At 35.7% G+C, this 27,279-nt stretch overlaps 2 protein-coding genes across 2 annotated transcripts; one reads left to right on the top strand and one right to left on the bottom strand.

Moving 5' to 3' along the window:
- Window positions 1-67: 67 nt before the first annotated feature.
- On the top strand, window positions 68-10,314 carry LOC132609742 (protein ABCI7, chloroplastic-like). The gene is made up of 3 exons (XM_060323881.1): window positions 68-1,107; window positions 4,515-4,774; window positions 9,811-10,314. Exons 1-3 carry the CDS (start codon window positions 154-156, stop codon window positions 10,118-10,120), a joined length of 1,524 nt encoding a protein of 507 aa, XP_060179864.1. The 5' UTR covers window positions 68-153; the 3' UTR covers window positions 10,121-10,314.
- A 1,280-nt stretch (window positions 10,315-11,594) lies between these two features.
- On the bottom strand, window positions 11,595-19,993 carry LOC132609741 (protein phosphatase 2C 29-like). The gene is made up of 4 exons (XM_060323880.1): window positions 17,350-19,993; window positions 15,033-15,146; window positions 14,019-14,283; window positions 11,595-12,152 (listed from the first exon to the last, which is right to left on the bottom strand). Exons 1-4 carry the CDS (start codon window positions 19,135-19,137, stop codon window positions 12,028-12,030), a joined length of 2,292 nt encoding a protein of 763 aa, XP_060179863.1. The 5' UTR covers window positions 19,138-19,993; the 3' UTR covers window positions 11,595-12,027.
- Between the last annotated feature and the right edge of the window lie 7,286 nt (window positions 19,994-27,279).

The following is a 27,279-nucleotide window of genomic DNA, read 5'->3' as shown; positions in this document are numbered from 1 at the left end:
AAGTTTTGCCGCATCCGACATCATTCATAGAATATTATATATAAAAATATAAATCTATGTACCTAAACTTAGACCACAAACTCAGAGGGGACAAACGACATACGACACACCTTCTCTCCATAACTGTTACTCAATTGAAACTCAAAACCTTGAATGGCACTATCTTCTTTAGCACCATTTTTCTCTACAAACTCAATATCTATATCTCCATATCTCTCAAAATTCTCTACAACAACAAAAACAAGAACAATCAACCTAAAAAACTCCAAATTTAGACTCTTTACTACACCTAAATGCACCACAATTTCAGCACTTTCTGATCCCTATGTACTCCAAATAGCTGAAACTCTTGAAGATTCACTACCTTCTACTTCTTCTCCATCACTTCAAAAATTGAGAGACAATTCCTCAAATACCCTTCTCTCTACCCCTTGGCCTTCAAGAAAAGATGAACCTTTTAGATTCACTGACACTTCTTTTCTCAAAAATTCAACAATTCTACCCACCCCACCACCAAAAAATCAATCTTTAAGTCCAAAAAATGAATCTTTAAGCCCAAAAAATGAATCTTTAAGCCCAAAAAGTGAATCTTTAGACACCCTTTTGCCCACTCTTTCAATTATTGATGGTTATATAACAGATTCTTTAACTGAATTTACTGATTTTCCAAATGGGGTTTATGTTGGGAGTCTTTTAAGTGTAGATTCTGAGACTATATTAAAAAGGGTGTCTGAATATGAGTTTCGTTTTAAAGGAGATTTGTTTTATTCACTTAATGGTGTAGGCACACCTGATATAGTATTAGTTTATGTACCAGAAGGGTGTAAAGTTGAGAATCCGTTGAATTTAAGGTATGTTTCGGTTGAAGGTAGTGAAAAAGAGTCGAAAAGTTTGCCTTTTTCGAATCCGAGGGTGTTGGTGTTGGTGGAGAAGGGAGGTGAGATTAGTATAGTTGAAGAGTATGTAGGTGGAGATAAGGATAATAAATGTTACTGGACGAATTCCGTTATGGAAGTGGTTGTTGGGGAAGGGGGAAAGGTGAATCATTCTTATATACAAAATCAATCTTTCAATGCTGCACATATCAAGTGGACTTGGGTTCAACAGGTAAAAACTAGTTCTTTTTCGACTGAAAATATCCTTGATATATTATGCATAATTCAAGAAAATCCTGCAAATGCATATCTTTCATGTGTAGTATTGTATTATATTGTATTGTATTGTACTATAATGAATTGATGAATACAACGTTTGGATAGATTGTATCGTTTCCTGTCGTTACATATTGTCACACAACATCAATTTGAAGGATAAACCTACAATATTTTAAAGAAAAGTAGGGTACGGGGTACGGTTATTATAAAAAAGGTAGGGTGAAGGATAAAGCAGGATTACTAAATATTAAGAAAAGGCAAAATGAGAAGAAAAAAAGGTAACGACGCTGCCACACCTAATCGGTCGTTACATTAAATGGGATTTTTCTATTGAAGGTAGCAATAAAGAGTCCAAAGCTTTGCCTTTTATTGGTGTTGGTAGAGAAGGGAAGTAGACTAGTATAGTTGAAGAGTATGTAGGTGGAGATTATTAATTTTAAGTATGTTTGCTGTATTTTGGTCGGAAAGAACGAAACTTCTATACCTTTTGGTTGGACAGAAAGAAAAATTTGGTGGATCACCCTCTTACGCGAAAATGATAAGTATTAGTTGGAGGCAAGTACTTTACATTGATTCAAATTTCTAGTTGTTGTTGTACTTAGTCACAACCTCTAACTTCCAAAAGTATACTAATAACTGAGTTATTTTATGGACAGTAGGGATATGGTATTCAGAAAGTAGTGGGTGCTAAATAACAGTACGAAATAAAAGCATATCTTCGTTTTTTTTTTTTTTTTTTTTTTTTTTTTTTTTTTTTTTTTAGATTTTTCAGATCTTTTGAGAACTACAACTGTAGCTCTTTTTTTCATGATAGTTTTCCCAATGCCATAGGAGATGTTGTGATTATAAAAAGAAATAAATATTGAGAGATTAATATCTTTTGGTGAAGACAACAGAATGCTAGTTGGCCTCTTTGGTTTGTTGTCTCTATCTTGACCAGGTCCTTTTTTGCTGTACCACTCAACACCTAGAACGGGGTCTCTGCTCGTTTTACGGATCAATGACCTCTGAGCGGTGATGGCAGTTGTAGGCATTGTTCTCTACTTTATCATTTCTACACAACCGCTTCCTTCTGGCCTCTTGAAGGCAGTCCTCTTCAGGCCTGTTATGTACTGAAGTTGGCACCATTGTTCTCAGTTTTACGATTTGTTGACAACCACTTCTGTCTAACTTGCTGGACAGATTCCCTTCCCTTCAGCAAACTAGACCATTGACTTGCCTGGCGGCTGGTGATTAAAAAAATTTGAGCTCCTCAAAATACGTTGCTCAATGTCACTTGTTAAATCTTCTCTACAGACCAATTTATTATCAGGTGGGGATGATTTTAAAGACTTGGCATCAGAATCTGTAACCAGCATGCATGCCAACTGTTCTTGCTCCTTGATCTTGTCTTGAAGTTCTTTAGTCTGTATTCTCTGAATACGTGACATTGTCATTTCGTCACAGTTTGCTAATTGTTTATAGGAGAAGTCAAAGTCCATAATACACAAAATGTTATGTTTCACTCATGAAATGGCAATACTACCGAAGATAAAATGCAATAAACCTTCTGACAGAGTAGAATGCACTTTTTTTGCTTTCTTTTCGATCGGTTTCAGTTTTTCCTCAAGATCCTCAACCTGAAAAACCAGGGAATACCACGTCGTTTAAAGGGTCTTAATAATTCTATGCTAAACTTCAACCTTTGCATATGCATGAGACCGTTATGTTGGAGGAGAATCAAACTCTTTCTCTCGCTCTTACAGCTTATTCTTGAGATCCTTTACATTCTTTTATGTGCATAAATCAAATAAACTTGTAAAACAGCAATCTTATCTTTCCCAAAAAAAAAAATTAAAAAAAAAATTGTAGAATATCCAATGTACTCTTTGAGAATTCACTATATGGATATGTCTTATATATATCTTCTGCAAATAAAACTGGTATCAGCAAATTCAAGGAACCTTATTGTTAAGGCTTTCAGACTCAAATTGCTATTGCTGCCTCATCTTGTTCTCTAGCTCTAAGACTTTATCAGATACAAAAGCAAAATCAGAATAATTATGCAAAGCTGTGAAAGTTGTTTCTCTAATTGGCCATGTAATTGATGTCTTTGAGTTGAGCTAGTTTCACAGTTCCTTAATCTAACCCTGTTGGGTTTTGTTAATGTGCTCGTCCCCTTAGCTTTACTCTCTAGGTTCTGTAAGCTTTTTCTTCAAGTTTCTTCGGGGATTCATCTTTGGATGTAGCTTGCTGCTTTGCTTTATCAAGCTACCACCAAAAAGCAACAGTAATGAAAAAGAAGAGAGATTACATTAAGGGGTTGAGTAGCATTCTGTACCAAGAAATTGGCAAATGAACAGAAACAACACTTGGAAAAGAATATGCATATTAAGAGATAGGGATTGTGAAAAGAAAATGTTGGAAGGGGTGAGCCTTGGCACAATTATAAAAGTTGGCACTGTGGGACCAGGAGGTAATGAGTTCAAGCCGCGGAAAAGCCTCTTGCAGAAATACAATGTAAGGTTCCGTTGTGGGCCGGCCCTTCCCTGCACCCCACGTACTTTGCGGGAGCTTAGTCCTGGAAAGGAAAATACTTATTAAGAGATTAAATATCAAATGGCACCAATTCCTTCTTCACTCTTGGATCAAACCCAAAGCAAACAAATAAAAAGTGCTTTCCTCTTCTCTCCTGTCGTTTCCACATGGCTTTCTGTTCCTTTCTCTGTATGAACTATGCAGAACATCCATGAGATGTTGTCATTAATTCGTCTAGTCTTGGTTATAATGTAATTCTTTTCTTATTTTTTGATAATCGTGGTGTCAAGCCTTGCTTGCACGCACCTCGACTAATTTCACGCGATACCTGCTGTCCCCTACGAGCAACAGGTACCAGGTAACTCTGTCCGCCAAGGCTAGGACAGATGAGAAGAACTCGCCTAGTGTTTTTTGTCTCTACTGGGATCTAACCTTAGATCTCATTGTTCTCAACCCACTTCGTTGACCACTAGGCCACACCCTTGGGTGCAGTGATACTGCAATTCTTTTATGGACAATTTTTTGATTGAGCTGTGAAATATGAATATCACTTTCTGCTTGATTGTTGCAGCTTGTTGATTCTGATAGGTACTGTCTCTTTTTTATTTGATTCTAATCTAACTATATTTGATTCTAATCTAACTATAAGTAACTGATTGCTACCTTTCCCTCCATGAGCAGAGTTAGTGTGGGAAGTGTATACTTTTTCTGTTCCAGGAGATGATCTTATTAGTAGCTTTAAGCAATTCCTTAAGAATTTCTGTAACAGCTTCAGTTATTTTATTTATTTGTCTTTTCAGCAGAAGATTAAGTTTGCTTCATAGTCGAGTTGATTATTTTCAGGAATCAAATAGCACGTACGAGCATATAGAAGTAAGCACTGGTGGAAAGTTGAGTAGACACAATATTCACATCCAGCAAGTTGGTCCGGACACGGTTACTGAGTTATCTACATTTCATATGTGTGTATCGGATCAAACACAAGATTTACACAGTAGGTTAGTCCTTGATCATCCTCGAGGTGTCTCTCAGCAAATCCATAAGTGTATTGTGGCTCATTCATCTGGACAGGCTGTTTTTGATGGAAACGTTCAAGTCAATAGGTATTGTTATTCTGTCTTACCTTTGGTGTTTACTTAAGTGACTCGTTCTGCAAATCACCAGCATTGAACATTTCAATACTGATATTGTTTAGTCTGCGTATTGTATATCTCGTGGTACTGTTTCCGTTCATGTTTCCCTGCGTGGCTTTCTTGTTAAATTATTTATGTATCCTAAGAAAAAACTCCTTAGGCATGTATATGGTGAATTTTTTTTTCTGGGAATTGTCTGAATGTTACTTTGATCAAATACTTTCACTATGGTATAATCTTAGTCAATTCTTGATTTATGTTCTGCAATCTAGGAAACCGTGCCTGACATATTAAGATAGTACAAGGCTGAATGAAAGTAGCATATTCCATCTTTGACATAGGTCCATCCTTGACATAGGTTGCTAGGTTGCTCGGACGCTCCAAAAAGTTTTTGCACCCGTGTCCGATCCTCCAAAAATGCACTACTTTTAGAGAATCCGACGTGCACCTGGTGGCATTTTTGAAGAGTCCGAGCAACATATTATAGGTGCAAGTAGCAACCTCCAGACACCTCTTCCTTTTTGGTGGTCAATGCAATCGATCAGGTGTCATTTGCTAGCTGTGTTACTCAAATCCTTCATTTGTCTTGATTATGTTTTTATTCTGCCCTTACACCAGTGTTGTCAAAGGCGCGCTTAAGCCCTAAAGCGAGGCTCAAAACATGTTGAGTGCTTCGCCTCGCTTTATGTGCGCTTCAGTGTCATCATCAAGGCTCGCTCAAAACATGTTGAGCGCTTCGCCTTGCTTTATGTGCGCTTCAGTGTCATCATCAAGGCTCTAACACGTACTTTCCTTGCCAATGAGCCTCACTAGATAATTGATATTTCACTTTATTATAATGTTTTTACAATTTCTTTGTCCATATATTTGTTATTCATGCTTATTATTATTAGTCTTGGACTAAACATATATACATTTGTATTTTTGCGCCATTGCTCCTTTATTAATTAAAGCCCATGCTTTTTCTACACTTTGCGCTTAAAGCCCCAGCTAACCTTAGAGCTTTTATGCGCTTTTCGCTTTTGATAACACTGCCTTACACGCAAGTACTTCATGAGAATTTTCTTAAGTATTTCAAAAGAATTTTTATTAGCTAAAGTTAAAGTTAGAAACAAGTGTCAAAAAGGATGGACACTTGTTTCACCACCTCTCTCTCACACACAATAACACATCTCTCTCACACACAATAACAATAGGCTTTGAAGGTGTCATTGTGCATGACACTTGTCATGAAAAAAGCAAAATTCCTAACTATATATAGCTCCTACAATTGCTTCATCCGAACACACCCCACATTTGCTCCTCTTCAAAAGTTGTCATTAGCACTTACTGCCCTGCTTTCTTTTCTTTCTTTATCCAAAATCTTAAGAAATGAAATATTTTCCCTCGTCTAACTTGCTGATATTATTTAATTTTGCTGATTTCTATATCCTCTAATTAATTAGAGGTAGGCTTGTTTAATCCTAAGGAGACATTTCACATTGTTGAAATAATTGCTTAGGACATTGCCTAGCACGACTCAAGTCAATTCATGTATTTATTTAAAGATATTATCGTAGTAATATTTTCTCACTGATGATATTTTGCTAAAAAATTATTTTATTATTGTTGTGATTTGGTTTTACCTTTATATAAGATTGTTGGGAAACGAAGGTGTAAAACACAATAATAAATATTATTTATTAGCACTGAAAAATTAAATATTACTATAATAGTTTTGAGCAAATACATTGATGGGCTTGAGTCGTGTTAGGCATTGTCCTAAAAAATTATTTTGGAGTGTGAAATGATTCTCCAGGATTAAACAAGCCTACCTCTAATTTTAATTAGAGAATACAGAAATCAACAAAATTAAATAATATACCAGAATACAAGAATCAACAAAATTAAATAATATACCAGTAAGTCTTTAAGGAGAAATTATAAGAGAAAGATTATTCTGTAGTGTCTAGCTAAAGAAGTAATGGCTAATGATAGCCAAGGAAAATTAGTAATGGTACGGTTGGGGACTTGGGAAAAATGGATGATGATAATGGCAAAAATGTTAGGCTATTTATGGATGTGAAAATGGCCTAAAATAGAGACAAGTGTTCATACACTTATAAAATAATCTTCAAGCAAAAGTGACACTTGGCTGTCACACAAGGAATGAAGCCACTAACATGTGTCCATCTTTTGACACTTGTTTTTAACCTTTATTTTAGCCATAGAAATTCTTTTGAAAATATTTTATTTTGCTAACAATCCCCCACATATTTTAAAAGAATTTTTAGAATCAATGGATAGGAACAAAAGGGTAAGACTTTTGGTATTATGAGAAAGAGATGGTGAGATAAGTGTCCGTCCTTTTTTACACTTGTTTTTAACTTCAATTTTAGCTAATAAAAATTCTTTTGAAATGCTTCATTTTGATAACAATCCCCCACTTATATCATAAGATTTTTGGAATCAAAGGATAGGAACAAAAGGGTAAGACTTTTGGAATAAGTGATAAAACTTGCCGGATTTGCATGGCCAAAATGCAATTAAGTTTGGTGTCTTTTAGGACTACGAACCAAACTGATACCGATAAAATCTGACTTACAGATTTACTGGTGAAATATAAAATTTATATGAACCAATAATTCTTATTGTAAGACACCAAACCCATTGCATTTGGACCATGCAAATCGAGCAAGTCTTACTCTTCCACTCATTCTGAAAATCTTTTTGAAATGTGGGGGATTGTTGTATTATTAGTTTCAAAAGTTTTTTAATTATTTTACAAGAGCTAAGTGTCTCCTTTGCGTGAAAAATTATTTGCAAGTGTTCATCCACTTGTCTCTCATCTATGCCATGTATACATCTATGAATAATCAACTAGTTTGCCGTTTTGATCAACAATTTTCCAGCCCTCAACCATAGCGTAAATGCTCTTCCTTAGCAATTATTAAACTACTTTTTCTTACCATCATCAGCTATTATTTTTAGTAGCTAGCCACTTGATAATAGAATAATCCTTCTTTAATTTCTCCAAGGTAGGCTTGTTTAATCCTAGGAAAACATTTCACATTACTGAAATAGTTTTTTAGGATGGTGCCTAGCCAAGTCAATTCGTGTATTTGCTCAAAAATATTATCTTAATAATATTTAATTTTTCAGTGCTATTATTTTGCTAATATATAGTATTAATTATAGTGTTTTTAACTTGTTTCTCAACAATCTAGTTCTGAACGTATGATCCATGCGTGTATCTTTTTTTTTTTTAATCAATAAATGTAAATTTTATTGAATACCTTAGAGGTTGCTCCTTGCTAGCTGCACAAAGCTTGCTTCATATTGGCAGTTATTTAATCCCACATAAGTTCAAGAACATACACCAAATTTGCCAAACAAAATTGAAGTGCAGTAGTGAACGAGTCACTTTCGGTCCATTTTTTTTTTTTCAGAAATAGCACCAGTTGCATAAATGAAAAGCGCTTTGCAAATCGTTCAGCGTCAAACAAGCCTCATGTGTTGCAATCCAACCAAAGGAAGCAACTTTGGAGCCTTGGACTTCTAAATGATATTCCATGGCCAGTCGCTTTCTGCTGTGCTCATTTTGTTCATCAACATATTATAACAGGACTTAACAGAAAATATCCAATCCAACAAAACGAATCTTTCTGCAATTTTGGGTAGTACAACCAAAGTCGGCGCCGCCCATATTTATGTTTTACCGCCTCCTTCCAAAGCTCCTTTTGTCCACAATTCCATCTCCAAAACCATTTATATGATAAGCTTTTTTTTGGACTTATAAATTCCAAACTCCTAGTCCAACAACATTTTTGCATTGAAGCTCCTTCTCCCATTTTATCAAATGCATTTTTCTTGCCTTCATGATTCCCTTCCCAGATAAAGTTGTGCCTAATTGTGTTAAGTTGTTTTTCCACCTTTGCTGGAATTGGAATTAAAGACATTAGATATGTCGGTATGACCATCAAGTACACCGTTCACTAGTGTAATTCTACCTCCAAAAGATAGATAAGAGTATAGGCTGCTCTTATTCATAGCGATTGAAGCCCTGAAACAGCCTTGAAAGCAATCAGGACACCCTTCAGATATTCCATTTGTTCATTATCTGCATCACACAAGATGAAAGTACCTTTATGTGTGTATCCAATGGTCCATATTGCATACTGTACCAGACTCATTCAGTTGAATTTAATGACTTTTCAATTTCTTAATTTGTAAGAAGGTAATGATTATAAGAGAAAAGCCGGTGTCTCAGCTATTGGAAACTGTGGGTTTGTTCGGTATGAAGGAAAATGTTTTCTTATTTAATTGTGTTCGGGGTACGTAAGCAAAAAATATTATCCTAAAAGGATTTGTATATAATCTAGACAAATACTATGGCAGGTGTGGGTGGGGGTAGGGGTGGTGGGGATGGAGGCTACGAGGTTGGGGTGAAGATGAGTTGTGTTAGAGCGCGAGGAGGAGGACACAATCAATGTGAAATCCCACTTGTGGAACTTGTTTTCCCTACTTTCACTAGAGAAGTCATTTTCCTCATTTTTAAAGAAGTTGTTTTCCTATAGAAAATGTTTTCGTCCGCACCCAAGGGTGTAGCCTAGTGGTTAGTAAAGTGGGTTGAGAATCATGAGGTCTCGGGTTCAAATCCCAACAGAGACAAAAATACTAGATTATTTCTTTCCATCCGTCCTAGCCTCAGTGGATAGAGTTATCTGGTACCTGTTGCTAGTGGGAGGTGGCAGGTATCCCCTGAAATTAGTCGAGGTGCATGCAAGCTGGCTCGGACAGGTTATCCAAAAAAATGTTTTCCTTCATATCAAACACACCCGGTATCTTATCAATAAGAAATGTGTAAACTTAGGAGAAAGCCCACCTTCTTTCCTCTACTGAGTCGCAAAGGCTGTATTTTATTTAGAAGTCTTTTATAAAGATGCTGCACACACGATTGTTGATGGTTTTTATTATTCTTAATGTATGAAATTTAATGGTGTGTGTAATTTTAAATGATGTTGCAGATATGCGCAGCAGACAGATGCAGGACAACTTACACGAAGCCTCCTTTTGGAACCTCGAGCAACTGTGAATGTCAAACCTAATCTCCAAATCATCGCTGACGATGTCAAGTGTTCCCATGGAGCTGCAATTAGTGACCTCGAAGAGGACCAACTGTTTTACTTCAGGGCACGGGGTATTGATGCTGAAACTGCCAGAAAAGCTTTGATCTTTTCATTTGCAGCTGAAGTAGTAGACCGTTTCCCAAATGCCTCGATTAGGAAGAAAGTTGAAACTCATATTAGAGAACTGCTAGATCCCTCACGCCTTTAATGGTGAGCCCTTTTTGAAAGTGGCACATTTTTTTTCTTCTTAGTTTCATTCTGCACTAATGATAATGAACGAGAGCCCGTCTTTTACTAGACGAAGATAAGCATCTGTTCTGTGTAATCCTCTTAATGTAATTCTTTTTTGTATTGAAGAAATAAATATAGTGATATTTTTTTGAAATTCCGTCGATTATGCTATTTGAAGCATTTGTCGCTAAATCCTCTAATTAGGGACCTCAAAGTGCTTGGCCAAGAACCTTAATGCTTTGTGACTATCCTGATGGTGTTTTCTTGTGTGTTCTGGAGGAACTACCACAGCAATACACTATAGATATTGAAATTTCTGTGCTCAATAGCTTTGGATCATTGCAAAAGACAGACTTCTTTTCTTCAACTGGATCAAGAGTCAAGATCCAGATTTTTTTTTCTTTTACTAATGTTTCCATGAATACATTTAGTTTTGGCAGGTACTTATAACAGATAAACTTGCCCATGAGAGATACCACATGGGATTCAGTTTGATGACACAAGTTATTCTACTATCGTAGATCACAGGTTCAAGGCGTGAAAACAATCTCTTTGCATATTCTACCATCATCAAATGTGCCAAAAGGGGTAATCTTTTTGAAAGGAAGATTAAGAATGAGTTGATTTCTGATGAGGTGCCTTTTAGTTCTGCACTTCTGGATGTCTATGCTCAACTGAGCAAGGTTGAGGAGGTTGTTAAGATAATTAAGTAAATAAAAGTGTGTTCTATCTAACAACTTAACTTTTTAGATTGGATGATTACACACTTCAAAGTGATATCAGAGCGGGTAGAAGTTTTGGGTTAAAGTTTGCAACTCATTATCAGAAAGAATTGTCACGTGTTTGGCTCATAAAAAGGAATCAAAACCCGCACGTAAGGTGTGCTATAAAGTAAGTAAAAGTATGTTTCTCTAATAACTTAAACTTTTAAATGAGATGGACACACACTTCAACAGAACTAAATTGCCTTGTGTGAAATTCCAATTACTATGTTGGCCATGGAATTACTATGTTGGCCAAAGTGTTGTCTCATCTGGGTTTCTTTGTGATGGTATTAAAGGGGCGTGTGTGTGCGGGGCAAGAAATGAAGATACTTGGAGAGCTGCCAATTTGATTGTGTTCATTAGATAGTTGAAAGTAATGAGCAAAATTAGGACACCTAAGTTGAGTAAGTAGGAGCAATCAAAGGCTGCTGCAACAGCAAAGTTGACATAGCTATAATTGCTAAACTTCGAAATTTTCATCTTCCCAAGATACTATTATTGGTAGATACTTACCTACATTCGGTGTTTTATACCAAACCGAACAATTTAATCTTGACAGTTAAAATTTTAAGTGAATACATCACTTAATCATTGTCCATGCACTAACAACATGTAGCTTGCAATAGGTTTGGTGTGATCACCGCGTGCAAGTAATTTTTTACCATATCTATCCAGGAGATACTGCAATCAGCACAAAAAGATATTGTGTACCTTTCCATTTACCACTTCAGTAAGAGGACTTTTTACACAAGGGCTCAACAAGAATTCTCTCTGTAAACCACATTGGTGGACATCCACTTCCAAAATATAGATTGATCCCCTATAGATTACAAATCACGTGTTTGGCTCTAAAAGGGGAGATAAGATGGGAGCAAAAAAAAAAAAGAAGAAGAAGAAAGAACTTGAATGAATGAAAAGATCTACTGTGCAAAAATCTAAGAAACTAAACGAAAAGATCCTTTTTTTTTTCTAGGAACAGTTCTGAGTAAATCCCGACTACAAAACTTCTACTTTCACGAGCGTTGCCATATATCTAGCACTAGTTTTGGCTGTTGTCAAGGGTATATAACCGGAGCAAGAGATCAAAATTGCTGCATCACTATACATGGAGAAGGAAAACTCATAGGTATTTCCCAGACGATTTCCAAATTCTTCCTTCGAGAGATACCACCATAACGGTAACGTCATCATGATACTTCCTACGATCTCCTTGAGGAATGTCCAGCAATTCATGTAAATCCATTCCTGCAAAATAAAAGTTAACATTCAGTTAAAAACATGTAGTTTTTGCATGCCCTTAACCGAAACATGTCATTTAAAGAGGCCAGCATAGATAAACAAGAAACCAATGATTTTGTTATCGTAACTTGCCTAAACTACGAAAGAGACCCAAAATGAACTGGTAGAGAAACAGGAAAGTGATATGGAGAACAATGAAATTATTCGGAGTGGCTTAAGTAACTTCCCAATTATTAAGAGATCTCAGTCCAGTAGCACTAAAACTATTATTCTGATTTACATCTACCTTGATCTTTGGGGAAGATACAAACTTATAATTGGAAATCCACCTACTTTAACATCAGTAGTTTATTTCTACTTCATCGTTAAGATTACAAGCTTAACCTTTTATTTTGAAGGGCAAATCTTAACAGTCAAATAATTGTTGTTTGCTAGAGAAATAAACTAACAGTGGTGAAATTATTTTGTAGCAACAATTGTAGGTGACATTTGAGAAGGATAATTACATGATTATTCAAGCGATCAATGTTCTTTTAAGCACAGAATTTTTCAATTAATACAGCAACAAATATTCAGAATAATGAAATGGGCCAGACTAGATACAAAGAATTCACACACGGCACTATCTCTAATTTGGGATTTAGACATAGTTGATTCACATAAAGCTTCAGCTTTTAAGAGAAGGAAACTGCTAGCTGATTCGTCAGCTTCTAGATGTTCGGGTAGATCAGTTGGGAATCTCATGCCACATCTTCTAGAAAGAGAAAATTGGCAACTGATCTTGCCCTCTTCAGCAAGAAGGTTATAATCAAGTTCTTGATAATGTTTTTTCAATTTCTACACTTTAGTGATACCCCTGATCCAACAAGTGATCCAAAGAACTAAGTGCCAAAACAATACATAGTTACAAATACTCTAATCACTATATCAGGAGACCTGGTCTATAGGAAAGAGCCTGTCTACCTCACAAAGGTAGGGTAAGGTCTACGCACATCCTACCCTCCCCATAACCCACTTGTGGGATTACACTGGGTATGTTGTTGTTGTTGTTGCTGTTGTTTTTACTATATAAGGGAGACAATTACCAAGGCCTTACATGGACTTTTTCATTTGGGATATACTTCGCTGCAATATTTGGTTGATAAGATGAGCTTGGGACCTTTCTTCCCAGGGAAGGGATGGGTCATGTTACAAATTTGGATTGGACGAATTGTCCGAAGAGGATCGTTTACTCGTAGCAAGAGCGCGAAAAATTGAGCGTTTCTTATTAATGCAGTCATTTACCAACTTACCTCCCCGAAAGAATAACAGACTAATAACCTGTTTGGCCAAGCATCTGGGAAGCCAAAAGTGCTTATTTTAGAAAATTGAGGTGTTTGGACAAACTTTTGAGGAAAAAATAAGTGTTTTTGAGTAGTAGCAGAAGCTAAACAAAGTAGCTTTCCCCCCCGGAAGCACTTTTGGAACATTGGTCTAGCACAAAGTACTGCTCTAATATTGTCAAAAGTGTCTTTCAAACTAATTAGCCAAACACAAACTGCTACTTTCCAAAGTACTTGATTAAAAAACACTTTTCAAAATAAGCAGATTTTGAAAGCATGGCCAAACATGCTATAAGTTGGCTCCAATCCGGTCATCAATCTAGTACTAAGCAGCATGAAGCAATTGTATGTTAATTGTCCCACAGAATCAGAATGGCTCCAATTTAGTTGTTCCCACCTATTACAAATTTGGTCTAAATAAAAGAAAGATTACAACGAGTCAGCAAAACTAAATGTAATTTTCCCAGAAAAAACTCAGGGTGAGCAGCCAAAATCAACAGTAACTTTATACCCTTAACTCCCCACAGAGAGACTAAGAAAGAAAATATACCAGCTTTCTTGGCTGCACGGAATAAGAGCTCCTCAATGAGATGCTGAGCCGGATCTCCATCAGGAAATTTCTCCATGAAATTCTCAACAAGACAAACAACCTCCTGATTGGTCAAGTATTGGTACAAGCCGTCAGATGAGAGCACCAAAAACTGATCCCTAGGACACAGTCTATGATGTCGCATCGAAGGTGTACAAGATAGGTAAGGAGCATCCCCAATGTACTCATTCCGAAACATTTCTAGCAATGCATCATTCAATTTAGGCTGCATATATCACATCTCAAAATATTAGACTGACTGGCAACAAGCATGTCAAAACAAAATATAAATCTACAATACACATGCAAAGAGGAGGAGGAAATGATAAAATGGTCCCTCCTGTTTGAGTGTAGGTTCAATAGTCCTTTAAGTATGCACTTAACAGTTTTGGTCCTTTAAGTTTGCCAAAAATTAACACATTTAGTCTCCATCAAATAATTACTGAACTTTTTGTCTGTTAGATTGGACGTCGAACTATGAAAAACAAATTAGTGGAAACTTACATTAGAGATACAATTTATATAGTTTCTACTATTTTTAATTTATTTCTAGAGTTTGGTGTAGCTTTTTGAGGTGTAATTTCTGTTATTTTTTATTTCTTTTTAGTGTCTAGTGTAGTTTTTTGTTTTGCATATTTTAGGATTTGATGGGACTTCCTATTTGTGTTTAGAGTTGAATCTTCTTTTCCACTGTTTCTGTCAAATATAAAAAACAGAGTTCGATAAATACTGTGTGGAGACTGAACATGTTAGCTTTTGGCAAAACCTATTGGACCAAAATTAATTAAGTGCATACTTAAGGGACTATTTTAAACCTACGCTCAAACATAAAGGACTATTTTTGTCATTTTCTACAAAGAACTACAGCAACTATTTAAAGCATGATGCCATCCAAAAAAATATATGTTAGGAAAACTTTGCATGTTCAGAGTAACTTTGCGGACGAGGATGGAGAAAGAAAAGCAAATTATGTACCCTTTTAAGGAAGCCCGCTCCAAAAGCACGAGTGACCTTTAGACGGCCTTTCACTCTATCATTAACAATACAGTTTCTGTCGTCTGGGTGTTCATTCTTAATTCTAGTAACTTCCTGGAAATTGTAACAAGAAACAAACTGTCTAAGAACCTGATTAAATAAAATACAAACGCGGAGAAATTTTACAAGCAATAGACAATTAAATAAGTTACAAGTTTCACAATGAAATGTAAGATTAAAGAGAAACTCAACGTCAGAACATGCATTGGTCAAAGCCAAGCATGCTCAAACAACAATTTTTTTATTTTTGAAATGGTAACATGGTTTTTAACAATAATAAAAGTTTTAACTCGGTAGAACCAATCCGGACGTCCTTTTCTATCATTCACAAGGAACTAGAGTTGTAAAAAAGGAAAAGCACAGAAAAATGTGAAACTCTGTCGGTGCTTTAAGCGCAAGGCACAACTAAAGTGTGGGCCCTAACAAAGAAAGAAGCAAAGAAGAAAAAACTGAAAAAAGGTATATGCAAGAAAGAATAACTGCAAACACAAGCAATAACTCTTTGGACAAAAGAATTGAATACATATAAAAAGGCAGCCCGGTGCACTAAGCTCCCGCTATGCGCGGGATCCGGGGAAGGGCCGGACCACAAGGGTCTATTGTACGCAGCCTTACCTTGCATTTCTGCAAGAGGCTGTTTCCACGGCTCGAACCCGTGAAATTGAATACATATAATTAAGCAAAATATATGAACTCAAAATAACGTCCATCAAATTCAAAAATCAGTTTAGCTTTCTGATTTAGATGAAAGGGCGTTGTTTTTAACTTTTATCGTCTAATATTTTATACTAAATTTCTAACTTATTCCAATTCACTAATAAATACTTGCTTTCTCAATTTATGTGATGCTCTTTCCTTTTTAGTCTATCCCAAAAAGAATGATACCTCTCTATATTTACAAACAATTTAATTCTAAATTTTCGTTTTACCCTTAATGAGATGATTTACTGTCACAAATATATTTATGGCTTATTTAGACCACAAGTTCTGAAAGTCTTAGTTTCTTTCTAAACTATGCTCTCAAACGTAGCTGCTTTGTAATGTAAGCTCAGGATACCGATCAAGAAAAGAAAGAGCTTCACATAAATTGGGATAGAGAGAGTATAACTTATCTATCTGCGGGTCAGAAGGGAAAGAAATTGACTAGGAAGATCAACTCTAAACTATGCTCTCAAACGTAACCGCTTAAATCAACATAAACTTGCACACATGTTGCTTCGAAGTACAACTTCTCTCAAACAATAACATATTTGCAAATGCACAGATAAAATTCTAAAGCCATTTTGTAATGGGTACTCCCAACTTATGTGAAGGTTTTTGATTGGGCACGGAGTTTAAGGAAGAAAGAAAGACTTTTGAAGCTTGTGGTTTAAAATAAACCATAGTTATTTGTGTGGCTATAAATCATCTCATTAAGGGTAAAATGGACATTTAAAGTTAAATTGTTACTAAATATAGAAAGGTATATTTTTTTGGGATTGACTAAAAGGGAAAGAGTGTCAGGGGAGTAATTTGCACTATTAGGTCTCAATTAAGAAGGTCCAACAAACACAAGACACATAAACCTTCTCGTAAATGTTACAAGACAATGAAGATACGCTACACATCTGTTTTACTTCTTTTACTTATCCAGTTCATCCTTTTCCTAGAACTTTTTTCTTTCCCTTTGTGTTTTGGCTTGGTTTTACAGGAGCACTAAACCTGATGCATTGCCTCCTTGTTCAAGGAGAAAAATGAGAAGATTCATAAGAGGGAATGTCTAGTTGAACAGTCACTACAATAAGACATTCATATGAAAATGAACAACTGGCAGAAAAAAACTTGGTATAACTTTTTTTTTTTTTTTTTTTTGAAAAAAAAAAAACTTGGTATAACTTAACAATAGACAAGTGCATCCTTTCATCACTTTATCGTGATAGGAGTTGCCGATTCATCCCAATAGACGAGGTTTCTAACAACTCTCGGTAGTACGTGGATAAGGAAAAAGGAAAAAAGAACCCATTCACTTCGCATTCAAAAATTTATCATATTCATTTGCGCTCATTTTCACCTTCTTCATTTTCTAAAGTTGCATTAATTTGAAAAAGGAAATTAAATGATTGATCAATTTGAAGCTTTTTAACTCCTACTAAGCAAAATATAAATTGAGTACTTAGAAGAATGTAATAATTCTTGCTCAATTATCAAACTTCAAACACGGAATGAAGCACAATGAACAACCAATTGACAAAAAAATAAAGAAACCAAGGACTCTTACTTCTTCAATGCTAGTGCTGTGATCAGTAGACAATTGCAAGGCAGCCAGCTTAGCATCTTGAGTAGGTATATCATTCATCACCTTATTTTCCTCATCACCAACAACTCCGGATTCTTCAACAATACCCTCAACAGCCAACTCAGCATTACCTAGACCTTTCGAGTCTGAACTAGAACTAACCTCCTGGGGCTCGTACTGTGCCACAATAGCACGACTATCTCCCACATTCATTACATACACATCCTCGTCTCTCATCAAAGCAACCAACAAACAAGAACCCATCAATGCAAGCTCAGGATACCGATCAAGAACTTTATCGGTCATATCCAGGTATGCGAGCTCAGTGAATTCGAGTGCTCTTGACATTGCTCTCAAAACTAACTCATGATCAACGGGACCCACCTTACGCCTCCGTTCACTTCTGTTAGTATTCCTTTCCTCTACTCTATTCTCCCCTACTTCTTCAACTTTCTCTTTAGCTTGCAAACCGAATATCCATGGAAATGACCTCTTACTACTCTCTTTATGCTTATTAATTAACAATCCGTGTTTCAACTTCGACAACAGCAATGACCTCCTATTAACTGCTGAACCTGCGCTATTTACACTTAACGCATCGTCTACCGAAAATGCAAATCTATCTGAACCCGAAAGATCAAGACCTTCCTCTGTTTCAGCTTCCGCTAAAAATTCCCATAATCTTTTCCTCCTAAGCGATATTTCCCCCGATTGAAACGTCACCTTCTTTTCCGACCCTTTATCTATCTGTTCCAAATTAACCTCATTTTCACCTTCTTTTGGTTCCTTCGAGTCCTCATTTTCTGCTACTTGGTTACTAGTTTCTTCACTATCCCAAAACAAACCTTCTAATTCTCTGTACATTGCTTTGTACAGATTACTCATTAAAAATTCAGGTGCATCTGGTCCATTAAATCCGTCGTAAATTCCAACGAAAAGCCACCCATGTTCTTCCGATACAACTACATGCACTCGATCCTCACCCGCTTTTCCCAATGCCCATTGTACATTTGTATTATCAATTCCTTCTGAATCACGAGTACAATTTCCCGCGGCCGTGGTAATTTCCTTGTTTCCGGTGAAGTTTCTCACCGGAACAACCCATGGCCGCTTCTTCTCGGCGAAATTCCGGTAAAACGCCTTCCTAAACCCTGAAATGCCCGAAATACTCTTAATGCGCTTATGTCTTCTCTTTTTTACATAAACCCCACTTAATGGAGCAGAGAAGGGAACTTGCCCTTCTCCGCTCCCAGCGCGGCCGCCCACCAGGTGGGCGGCCGCGTCTAACGGTCCAGATAGAGCACCACGCTCTATCGGACCGGACATGAAAAATGCTCTTTCCATTGGACCAGACGGTTCACCTAAACCGCCACGTGGCACCGGTTGAAGTGGTAAAGCACTAAATGATGATGTACTTTCAAAACCACTAACAACACTACCACTACCAGTGTCATCATTGTAAATATTAACAGTTCTTGGAGTGGAAGAGTTTGCACTTACCGAAGCACCTGAAATAGCTCTAAACCCGGTTTCACCCGACCCGGTACCCGGTTTCACCCGACCCGGACCCGTTTCATCGAACCTGAGTGAATGCGTGGGTGAAATAAAGCGATCAGAGTTAGTAGGAGAGCTAATAATAAACCGGTTTGATGACCTTACATAACAAAATGAATGACCAAGTGTTTCATCAAGCGGTTCAGTTAAATTTAATTCCGGTTCAGCCCGGTTCACACCCGGGTTAAAACATGGAAATGAAAACCCACTTCCCATTACATTTAGTTCATTTCATAAACTACCCACCCACCCCACTAACACTACCCTTACTATATATAGATACACAATTCTATCTCTATATATAGAAAGCAAAAAAAAAAAACAGTGGGTTTGCTTGAGGAGGGTAAAGGGTGTCTAATTGTGTGAGTTTCTTGGTTTTTTTTTTTTTTTTCTTGTGATAAATTATAGAGAGAGAAACAAAAACAACTATATTTATTATAGAGATATACAATTATATCTCTATAGTTGTGTGAAAAAGGGAAACTGGGTTTGTTTAATGAAGTGAAAGGGTGTCTAGTTGTTTGAGTTTCTTGGGTTTTTTGTTGTGAGAGAAAATGATAATATTATAGAGAGAGAAACAACTATACATATATAGAGATATATCTATCTATCTATCTCTATAACAATGAAAAGGGGAAACTGGGTTTGCTTAATGAATTGAAAGGGTACTTAAATGTTTGAGTTTCTTGGTTTTTTTTTTTGTTTTGTTGTTGTGAGAGAAAGTGGAGATATATAGAGAGAGAAACAACTATACATATACATATATGTATGTAGATGGAGAGAGAGAGAGAGGGAGAGAAAATGGAGTAGTTTTTTGTAATGTTTTTGCGGGCTGAAGAAGTTTTTCAAAAAAAAAAAAAAAAAGAATGAAAAGAAAAGGAAAAGCAAATGAAGAAGAATGAAACAGTAAAGAATAAAGAAAGAAGACTACTGTAAATTTCTTGATTTTTGTAGAGAGAGAAAGTGATGCTGATATAAATATAAACAAAAATGACCTAGTAGTATATATTACTCTAATTTTATTTTATTTTTTGGAACCCAGGGGAAACCGCAGCCTCTATCACAGCCTCTGTCCTTCGGGTGAGCACTCTGTAGTGAGCACTGAGTAAACCCGTCCCTGTGCAATTGCTCGTAAACGACACAGGAGATGTAAACCGCACTAGGTAAATCTCATGCGACAACCAACTCTAACTTTTTTTTTTCTCACCGGATGTTGGATAGTACCTTATTAAGATCCGACTAATTTGAATTAACGCTGTAAGTGATATTGATATTGAGAAATGAAAATGTACTATATCCCTGAACTTTCATTTTTTTTTATTTTTTTTTTTTGTTTCTCACCCGATAGTTGATATTCATGTTTAGGTCTTGATTAACTTGAATTGGCGCCGCTTTTCTATTGGCTTTTGGTACTGGTATTGGGTCCCCTACTAATTTGAATTTACGTATTGTAAGGCCTATAAAAGAAGAAGCGCTACCTGCAAAAAAAAAAAAATTATATCTCAAAATTTAAACTTGAAACCTCTAATTAAGGATGAAGAGAGATGTAATAACATTGAACTTTCATCTAAATGAGTTTATAGTACTACTATTTGGGTTCATATTCTTTTAAAACTTTTACCTATCTCTTACCAGAAGTATTTAGAAGATCATAAAAGTGTTTGTTTAAAATATTATTTATTTCTTTAATATTGCGTTAAATAAAAAATGGTAGCTCGATGCACTAATCTCCCGCTATGCGTTGGGTCCGTGGGGTCTGGAGAAGGCCGGATTACTATATTGTTTTACCCTGCATTTCTGCAAGAGGCTGTTTTCACTACTCGAACTCGTGACCTCCCATATGGCAATAACTTTACCAGTTACGTCAAGACTCCCCTTTAATATTGCATTACATAAACTCCACTAATTGAGAAGTATGGGTAAATTTGAAAAAAGGAATTAGTAAAATATTTTGATTAATTCAATTTGTCAAAACAATTAATATTTGGGTCAGTACGAAGTTATTTGTATTCATATAATATGAATGTTTTCTAATATACTTATCTGAGAACAATCTTGGTTCTTCGTGAGATTGAGTCTAAGTCATATACAATGAACATCATAAGAGTCACAATTGATCTCAAATATTATTAACAGAAAAGGATTATCATAATCTATGGTTAAAATAACTAAATGGTGATAATTGTTTAAATGTTAAGTTCGAAAGGAACAAAAAAACTACACAAAATTCATATACTTGAACTAAACTAGCTTGAAAATAAATAGTTGTGTTTGAGGGGAGGGGGAAGAATATTGATGGATTTTTTCCACTTTAATTCTTCGGCATCTAAAATTTGCTGGCTCGGTTAATTTGAAGTCTCATTGGATACACGTATTACAAAGTAAAATGATCTTTATCAAAAGAGCATGAACTCGAGATGTTTAGTTAAGGGTAAAAATAATATTAAGCATCCGATCATATCTCAATAATAGCTTTTGTTATTGCCATAATTTGAATTTTGTGAGTTCATCTACACCTATAAGCATGGTCGGAGCTAGGGTACCGCAAGAGGGTTCATCCCTTTTTCGATATATTTCATGTATATACAAGAAAAATATTTTTTTATGCATATCTAATAGATGTTGAATTTTCTTGTCTTCTTATATTTTTATTTCGTTATTGTCCGTAAGTAATGCTCAACATTTGCCCTAATTGCGTTGGGGAAGAAAAGAAAATGCGACGCTATTGATGTAATTTGAACTCAATTCTTCAAGGTGAAAGACTCAAAAAAACGTTTTATTTTAATGGACAATTTTGGGTCTAAAGAGCGTGTTTGGATTGGCTTATAAGTTGTCTATAGGCTGTTTTCAGCTTTTTTGAATATTTGGCTGATCAGCTTAAAGTCATTTTATACTTAAAATAAGCCTAAAAAATTAATTGGACTCGTTTGGCTTAGCTTATCTAAAACAGCTTATAAGCTGAAAACAGATTATAAACCAAAAAAATAAATTAGACTATCCTATTTTTTTTTAAATAGCTTATAAGCTATTTTTTTTAAGCCCATCCAAAGAGGCTCTAAAGATATAGTAGAGTGTTTCTTAGTTTTTTAAAGAGAGAAAGGAGTAGGAGGAGTAGGGTCAACGTGGTGGGAATCGAGGGCATATTTTGTCTTTATGGGTTGCTTTTGTCTTTATCATTGTTTTTGGGTTACTGCGTCTGACTATTTATTTTTGTTTTTTACACCTACCAAAAGGTCAAGCCTAAGTTCAAATTATCACCACTAGGATTTGGACTCTTTCCACACTCTCTTATGACCCTTTTACCCCCAATGTTTTTTTTTCAAATAATAATAATAATAATAATAGGATTCGGATTCAAGTCGTGTGATCGAGCTCTGATCGCACTAGGATAATGCAACTCTTAGGAGTTGCTCTGCGAATCCACATGATGTCGCGGAACTCTTAGAAGTTGATATGTTAGTCCGCACCGATTGTACTCTAATTACGCAATGTTAATAAGTTTGATGGGGTTGATTGTTGGAGGCTAAGATGTGTGGTTGGGCGGGGTCAGAAGGCAAGGAGTGGATGTTGGGGTTTGGGACGAGACAATTATAAATCAAGCTTGTTTTTTTTACTTTCATAGAGAAAGTCATTTTCCTGCCTCCCAAAAACACCGGTAGTGTCTCTCCTCTCTCTCTTTTTCTTTTTTCGAGTGTGTTGACTATCAAGGGAAAATTAGCAAACCTATGAATGCTACATAAGATATGTATCCTTAATCATTTGGCAATACCCTAGATTTTTCTTTTGACAAATCTAAGAAAATTACTGTATTTAGAAGTCAACTTTATGTACTGTTTTTTATGGTGCATGAAATTTTAGTCCAAAGCATGCAGTAAGAAAACTTGTACCAATTTGGATATGGACAAATTTGGTCACGGGCAAAGAAAAAAAATAGAGAACTTCTTAAATTTCAACATACTTGAATATAATTTCAAAGTATATGGTAAGTGTTCATCAAAGTATTTATTTTTTGTCTTGAGATTCACAATATACACAATGCCAAGCAAGTAAAAGCAAGAAAAGATCAGTTATATAAATCTAACTGCTCGTGTCGCTCCATTTAAATTATCCCAATTAAATTAACTAATTAGCTATCATCCAACTAATTAGTTTATATCATGTGATAAATACTTTAGATTAGCTAATTTGATTATAATTTTTAAGTGTTTGATCCTGAGTATAAACACCCAAAATATGTAGTGGCACATTAAAGATCTATATTGTTATTTAATTAAGGTCCTTTATTCATTGCAAGAGATGAATATTAGTATTATTTTAGTGAAAGAGAAAAGCCAAAGGTCTAATTTAAAGGGTATTTATTTCTTTTAATTAAAAAGCAAAATAAAAACCTCGTAATCCTTTTTGAGACAAATAATATTTTATATAATCTTTGATAGTGAAAGCCGACAAAGTTTGAAAAAAAAAAAAGGATAATATTTCGGCTGGTTGGAATATTGTGTCCATTAGTGTATCAGTTGGTCAACGAACTGATGAAATAGTCTAATAGTGTGGGGTCCATGTTGATTTATCATTATTTTATTGCACAGTATAATTGTTTGTTCAATTGATTCCCTTTTGAAATATTGCGAAGATTTAGATTTATTATTATAAAAGTGACTAATTTTATGTTGATTGTCGAAATTACTGCATTTCTCCTCCTCTATCCGAGTCCGGGACCAGTAATGTGAACAAGCTCGTACGAGCAGAAAAATATAAATAATTTCTATTAACAATAACAACATAACTAGTAAAATCTCACAATATGGGGTTTGAAAGAGGTAAAGTGTACGCAGACCTTACCTCTACCTTACCCTCAGCTTAAGAGAAAGCTTGACAAAAAGTTTAGATAAGGACAAACAAATCAAAGCAGTACAAAAATGAAAATAACGAGAGTGAAAAAGCCATGATAAAGCATTATGGAAAAAAAGGTAGTAGCTACCACATATAAATACGATAAAAAACATGATATGGCATTATGAAAAAGGCAGTAACTACAATCGATATACAAATGAATACATTAATCGACGTACAAGAAATAACAAAAATCGAAGGACAAGAAACTATACGAGTAATACTACGATTACTACTATGAACCTACTAAGTAAGGCAACGCACGACTGCCTATTGCCTTTCTACCCTAATATGTGTCCTCCATAGTCTCTTATCTAAGGTCATGTACTCGGTAAGCTGTACCTTCGTCATGTCCAATCTAATCACCTCTCCCCAATACTTCTTCGGAATACCTCTACCTCTCATCAAACCGTCCATAGCAACATCTCACACCTCCGCACTGGGGCATCCATTCATCTCCTCTACACATGTTAGAACCATCTCAGCCTCGTTTCCTGCATCTTATCCTCCACTGAGGCCTCTCCCACTTTGTCCCGGATATCATCATTTCTAATCCTATCTTTTCTAGTATGCCCACACATCCATTGCAATAACCTCATCCTCACTATTTTCTCATGGAGAATTTTAAAAATTGCAGCAAAAACGACACTTTACACTCATGTAATCACATTTTTCAATTAACACCCGCATAACCAACAGTTTTTAAAGTTTATTCGACAATAATAGGTTACCTTTCTAATTTAATTGTCACTACTCAAATTGTACGAACTTAGTACTGTAACCTCGACTTAAGCACAACAACAAATCGAGTTTGTCAGCGAGAAATTAAATTGACTTACGATTTTCATATTCAATTTCAAAGATATGAACTCAAAAAAGTGACATAAAGACAATCTATTTTTTTTACAAATTGTATACAAAGTGGGATATACCGTGTAAGGAAGGAATTGGCTAAACGGTGAAGCATATTGTATGAGAACTGACATCTATATATATGGAACTCCATTAAATTTGGGGTTTGAAATCTATGATTAATTAATCAAAAGAAAGTAAAAAGACTATTTGAATTTAATCATAAAAGGCTTATAATCTTTTGATATGAATGATTGAGGCAATGAGGAGTTAGTTTAGCCTATTAAATGCAGGACATAGTTAAGAAAACTAGCAGTTGAGAATTTGAGTAGGTAAATATGGCTCCTACTAATATTAGCATACTGAAGTAGTTGAAATATATACGGAGCATAGCATTAAGGAAGAGGGTTTGAATTTTTGGATGGAAGTTGGAACAATGTTTTCTTAATTAATATAGTTCAATGAGTCGTTTGATTCATGGAATAAGGAATAATAATTTCAGAATTTTTTGTTTTATTGAGAATTATTGTGTCCGTGTAAGTTTGCGCACACCTCAATTAATTTTACATTGTACTTGCTATCTCCTACCAGTACAAGGACCTCATGGGATGAGAACCATAAGGTTCAAAATCAGACTTGAACAAATTTGAAGAAATCACCTAGTGAGTTGCGAACCACGGGTCTCAGATTCAAATCCCAACAGAAACAGAATAAAACACAGGATTACTTTATCCGCATTTGGTTGAACTTTTTAATTCATGGATTAGCAATCTCAGAATAAATTATACCACAAATGTGGTATTCTATTTATACCACCTTCAATGCGGAATAACAATCTCGGAATTACTTATTCTGAGATAAAACACCAAAAAGACCAAGATGCCCAAGACTCTTCTCAACAACAATAACATCATACCTGGTGAGATCCCACAAATAAGGTCTGGAGAGGGTGGAGTGTTACATAGACCTTACCCCTACCTTAATAGAGTAGAGGGATTTAGACTTTAGACCTTACCCCTACTATAGTAGAGTAGAGGGTTGTTTTCAATAAACCCTAGACTCAAGGAGAGCGTTTTTCAAAACATGTATTTTCGAAGAAAAGGAAAATAATGACAACAAAATAGTAAAGATAGTCAAAGTAAAGGAAACAACAATACTCAAATAAATTGAATATATAGGTAAGGAGAAGAGGGAGTAGAGAAGGTGCTCTAAACTAGAACCAAGCTCTCCCCCAGAAAAGGGAGAAAATCGCTCGACTACTTCCTAACCTTCTACCCTAATCCTCGACCTCTATGCTCTCCTATCTAGGCTCATGTCCTCAGTGAGCTGAAGATGTGTCATGTCTCGTCTAAACACTTCTCTCCAGTACTTACTTGGTCTACCTCTACCTCTATGTAGACCTATCACTGTCAACCTCTTGCACCTCCTCACTGGGCATCTGTGCTTTCCTCTTCACATGCCTGAACCGCCCAACATCGCTTTCTGTATTTTGTCCACCAGGGGGGCACTCCCATCTTGAGCATTCCTAATCTTGTCTCATAGTATACCCACATGTCCATCTAAGCATCCTCATGATCACTACTTTCATCTTGTGGAGGTGTGAGTTCTTTACTGGCCAACACTCTGCCCCATACAACATTGTCGGTCTAACAACCACTCTATAAAACTTACCTTTAAGTCTTGGTGATACCTTCTTATCATACAGGACCCGCTTCAGTACGAAGTGTGATATCATCGTCAATCTCCCCATTTCCTTGGATTATTGACCCAAGATACTTGAAGCTTCCTCTCTTGAGGACGACTTGTGCATCAATCCTCACTTCCACGTCTAAATGTTTAGATGTTAAAAATGTATCAATCCTCTTCTTGAATACGTTTAACTGGGTTCCAATTATACAATATCTTTAATAAACAATGAATCAATATTCAAGTTTACGCGATTAAGTTAGATGTGTTGGTCCTCGAACTGCAAATCTCATACAGTAATTTTTTTTTAATGTAATGGACTAATGGAGTAGTGGCACACTCGAATAACAGTTTATAGTAGAATAATTATGCTGCAATTCCAAATTAGTTAAGGCCGTTTCTATGAATCATAATTAGCTATTTCGTCGTATATCAATTTTAAAATGATGTTTGCTTAATTTAAATGTAATCTAATCACAATCGGCATACATTATTATAAGCAATTAGAGAGTGGAGTGGAGACTTGGAGTTGGTGGCAGAACCATAACTAATGTAAGGAGCTCGACTGAATCCTTTTCATTAAAAAATCGTAATGCACAAATAGAGTATTTTTTTTAATTGCAAATCTAAAAAATTAAATTTCCTTATTAAAATTCTTGGCTCATTCCACACTTACTGAATTAAAATCAGGGAGTAAGGATATTCTACAATTCAAAATGGGATCAATATTCAAGATTTATTTATTAGTTTTTGAAGTTCTTGATTTTATTATTAATATTTTGGGTTGGGTTGGTGAAGCATTGTTGAGAGTTGAGAGAACGTGGTTGACTATGGCTTTTTTTTGTGGTTACGTGCCGTCAAAGAGTGGCAGTGCAACTACCACTGAAAACCCATTTGCTCAAGCCTAATCATAGGGTTTGACATAAATCT

Source organism: Lycium barbarum, chromosome 9 (genome assembly GCF_019175385.1).
Source record: "Lycium barbarum isolate Lr01 chromosome 9, ASM1917538v2, whole genome shotgun sequence".
Taxonomy (NCBI): Eukaryota; Viridiplantae; Streptophyta; class Magnoliopsida; order Solanales; family Solanaceae; genus Lycium; species Lycium barbarum.
This window is presented reverse-complemented; position numbering and strand designations above follow the sequence as displayed.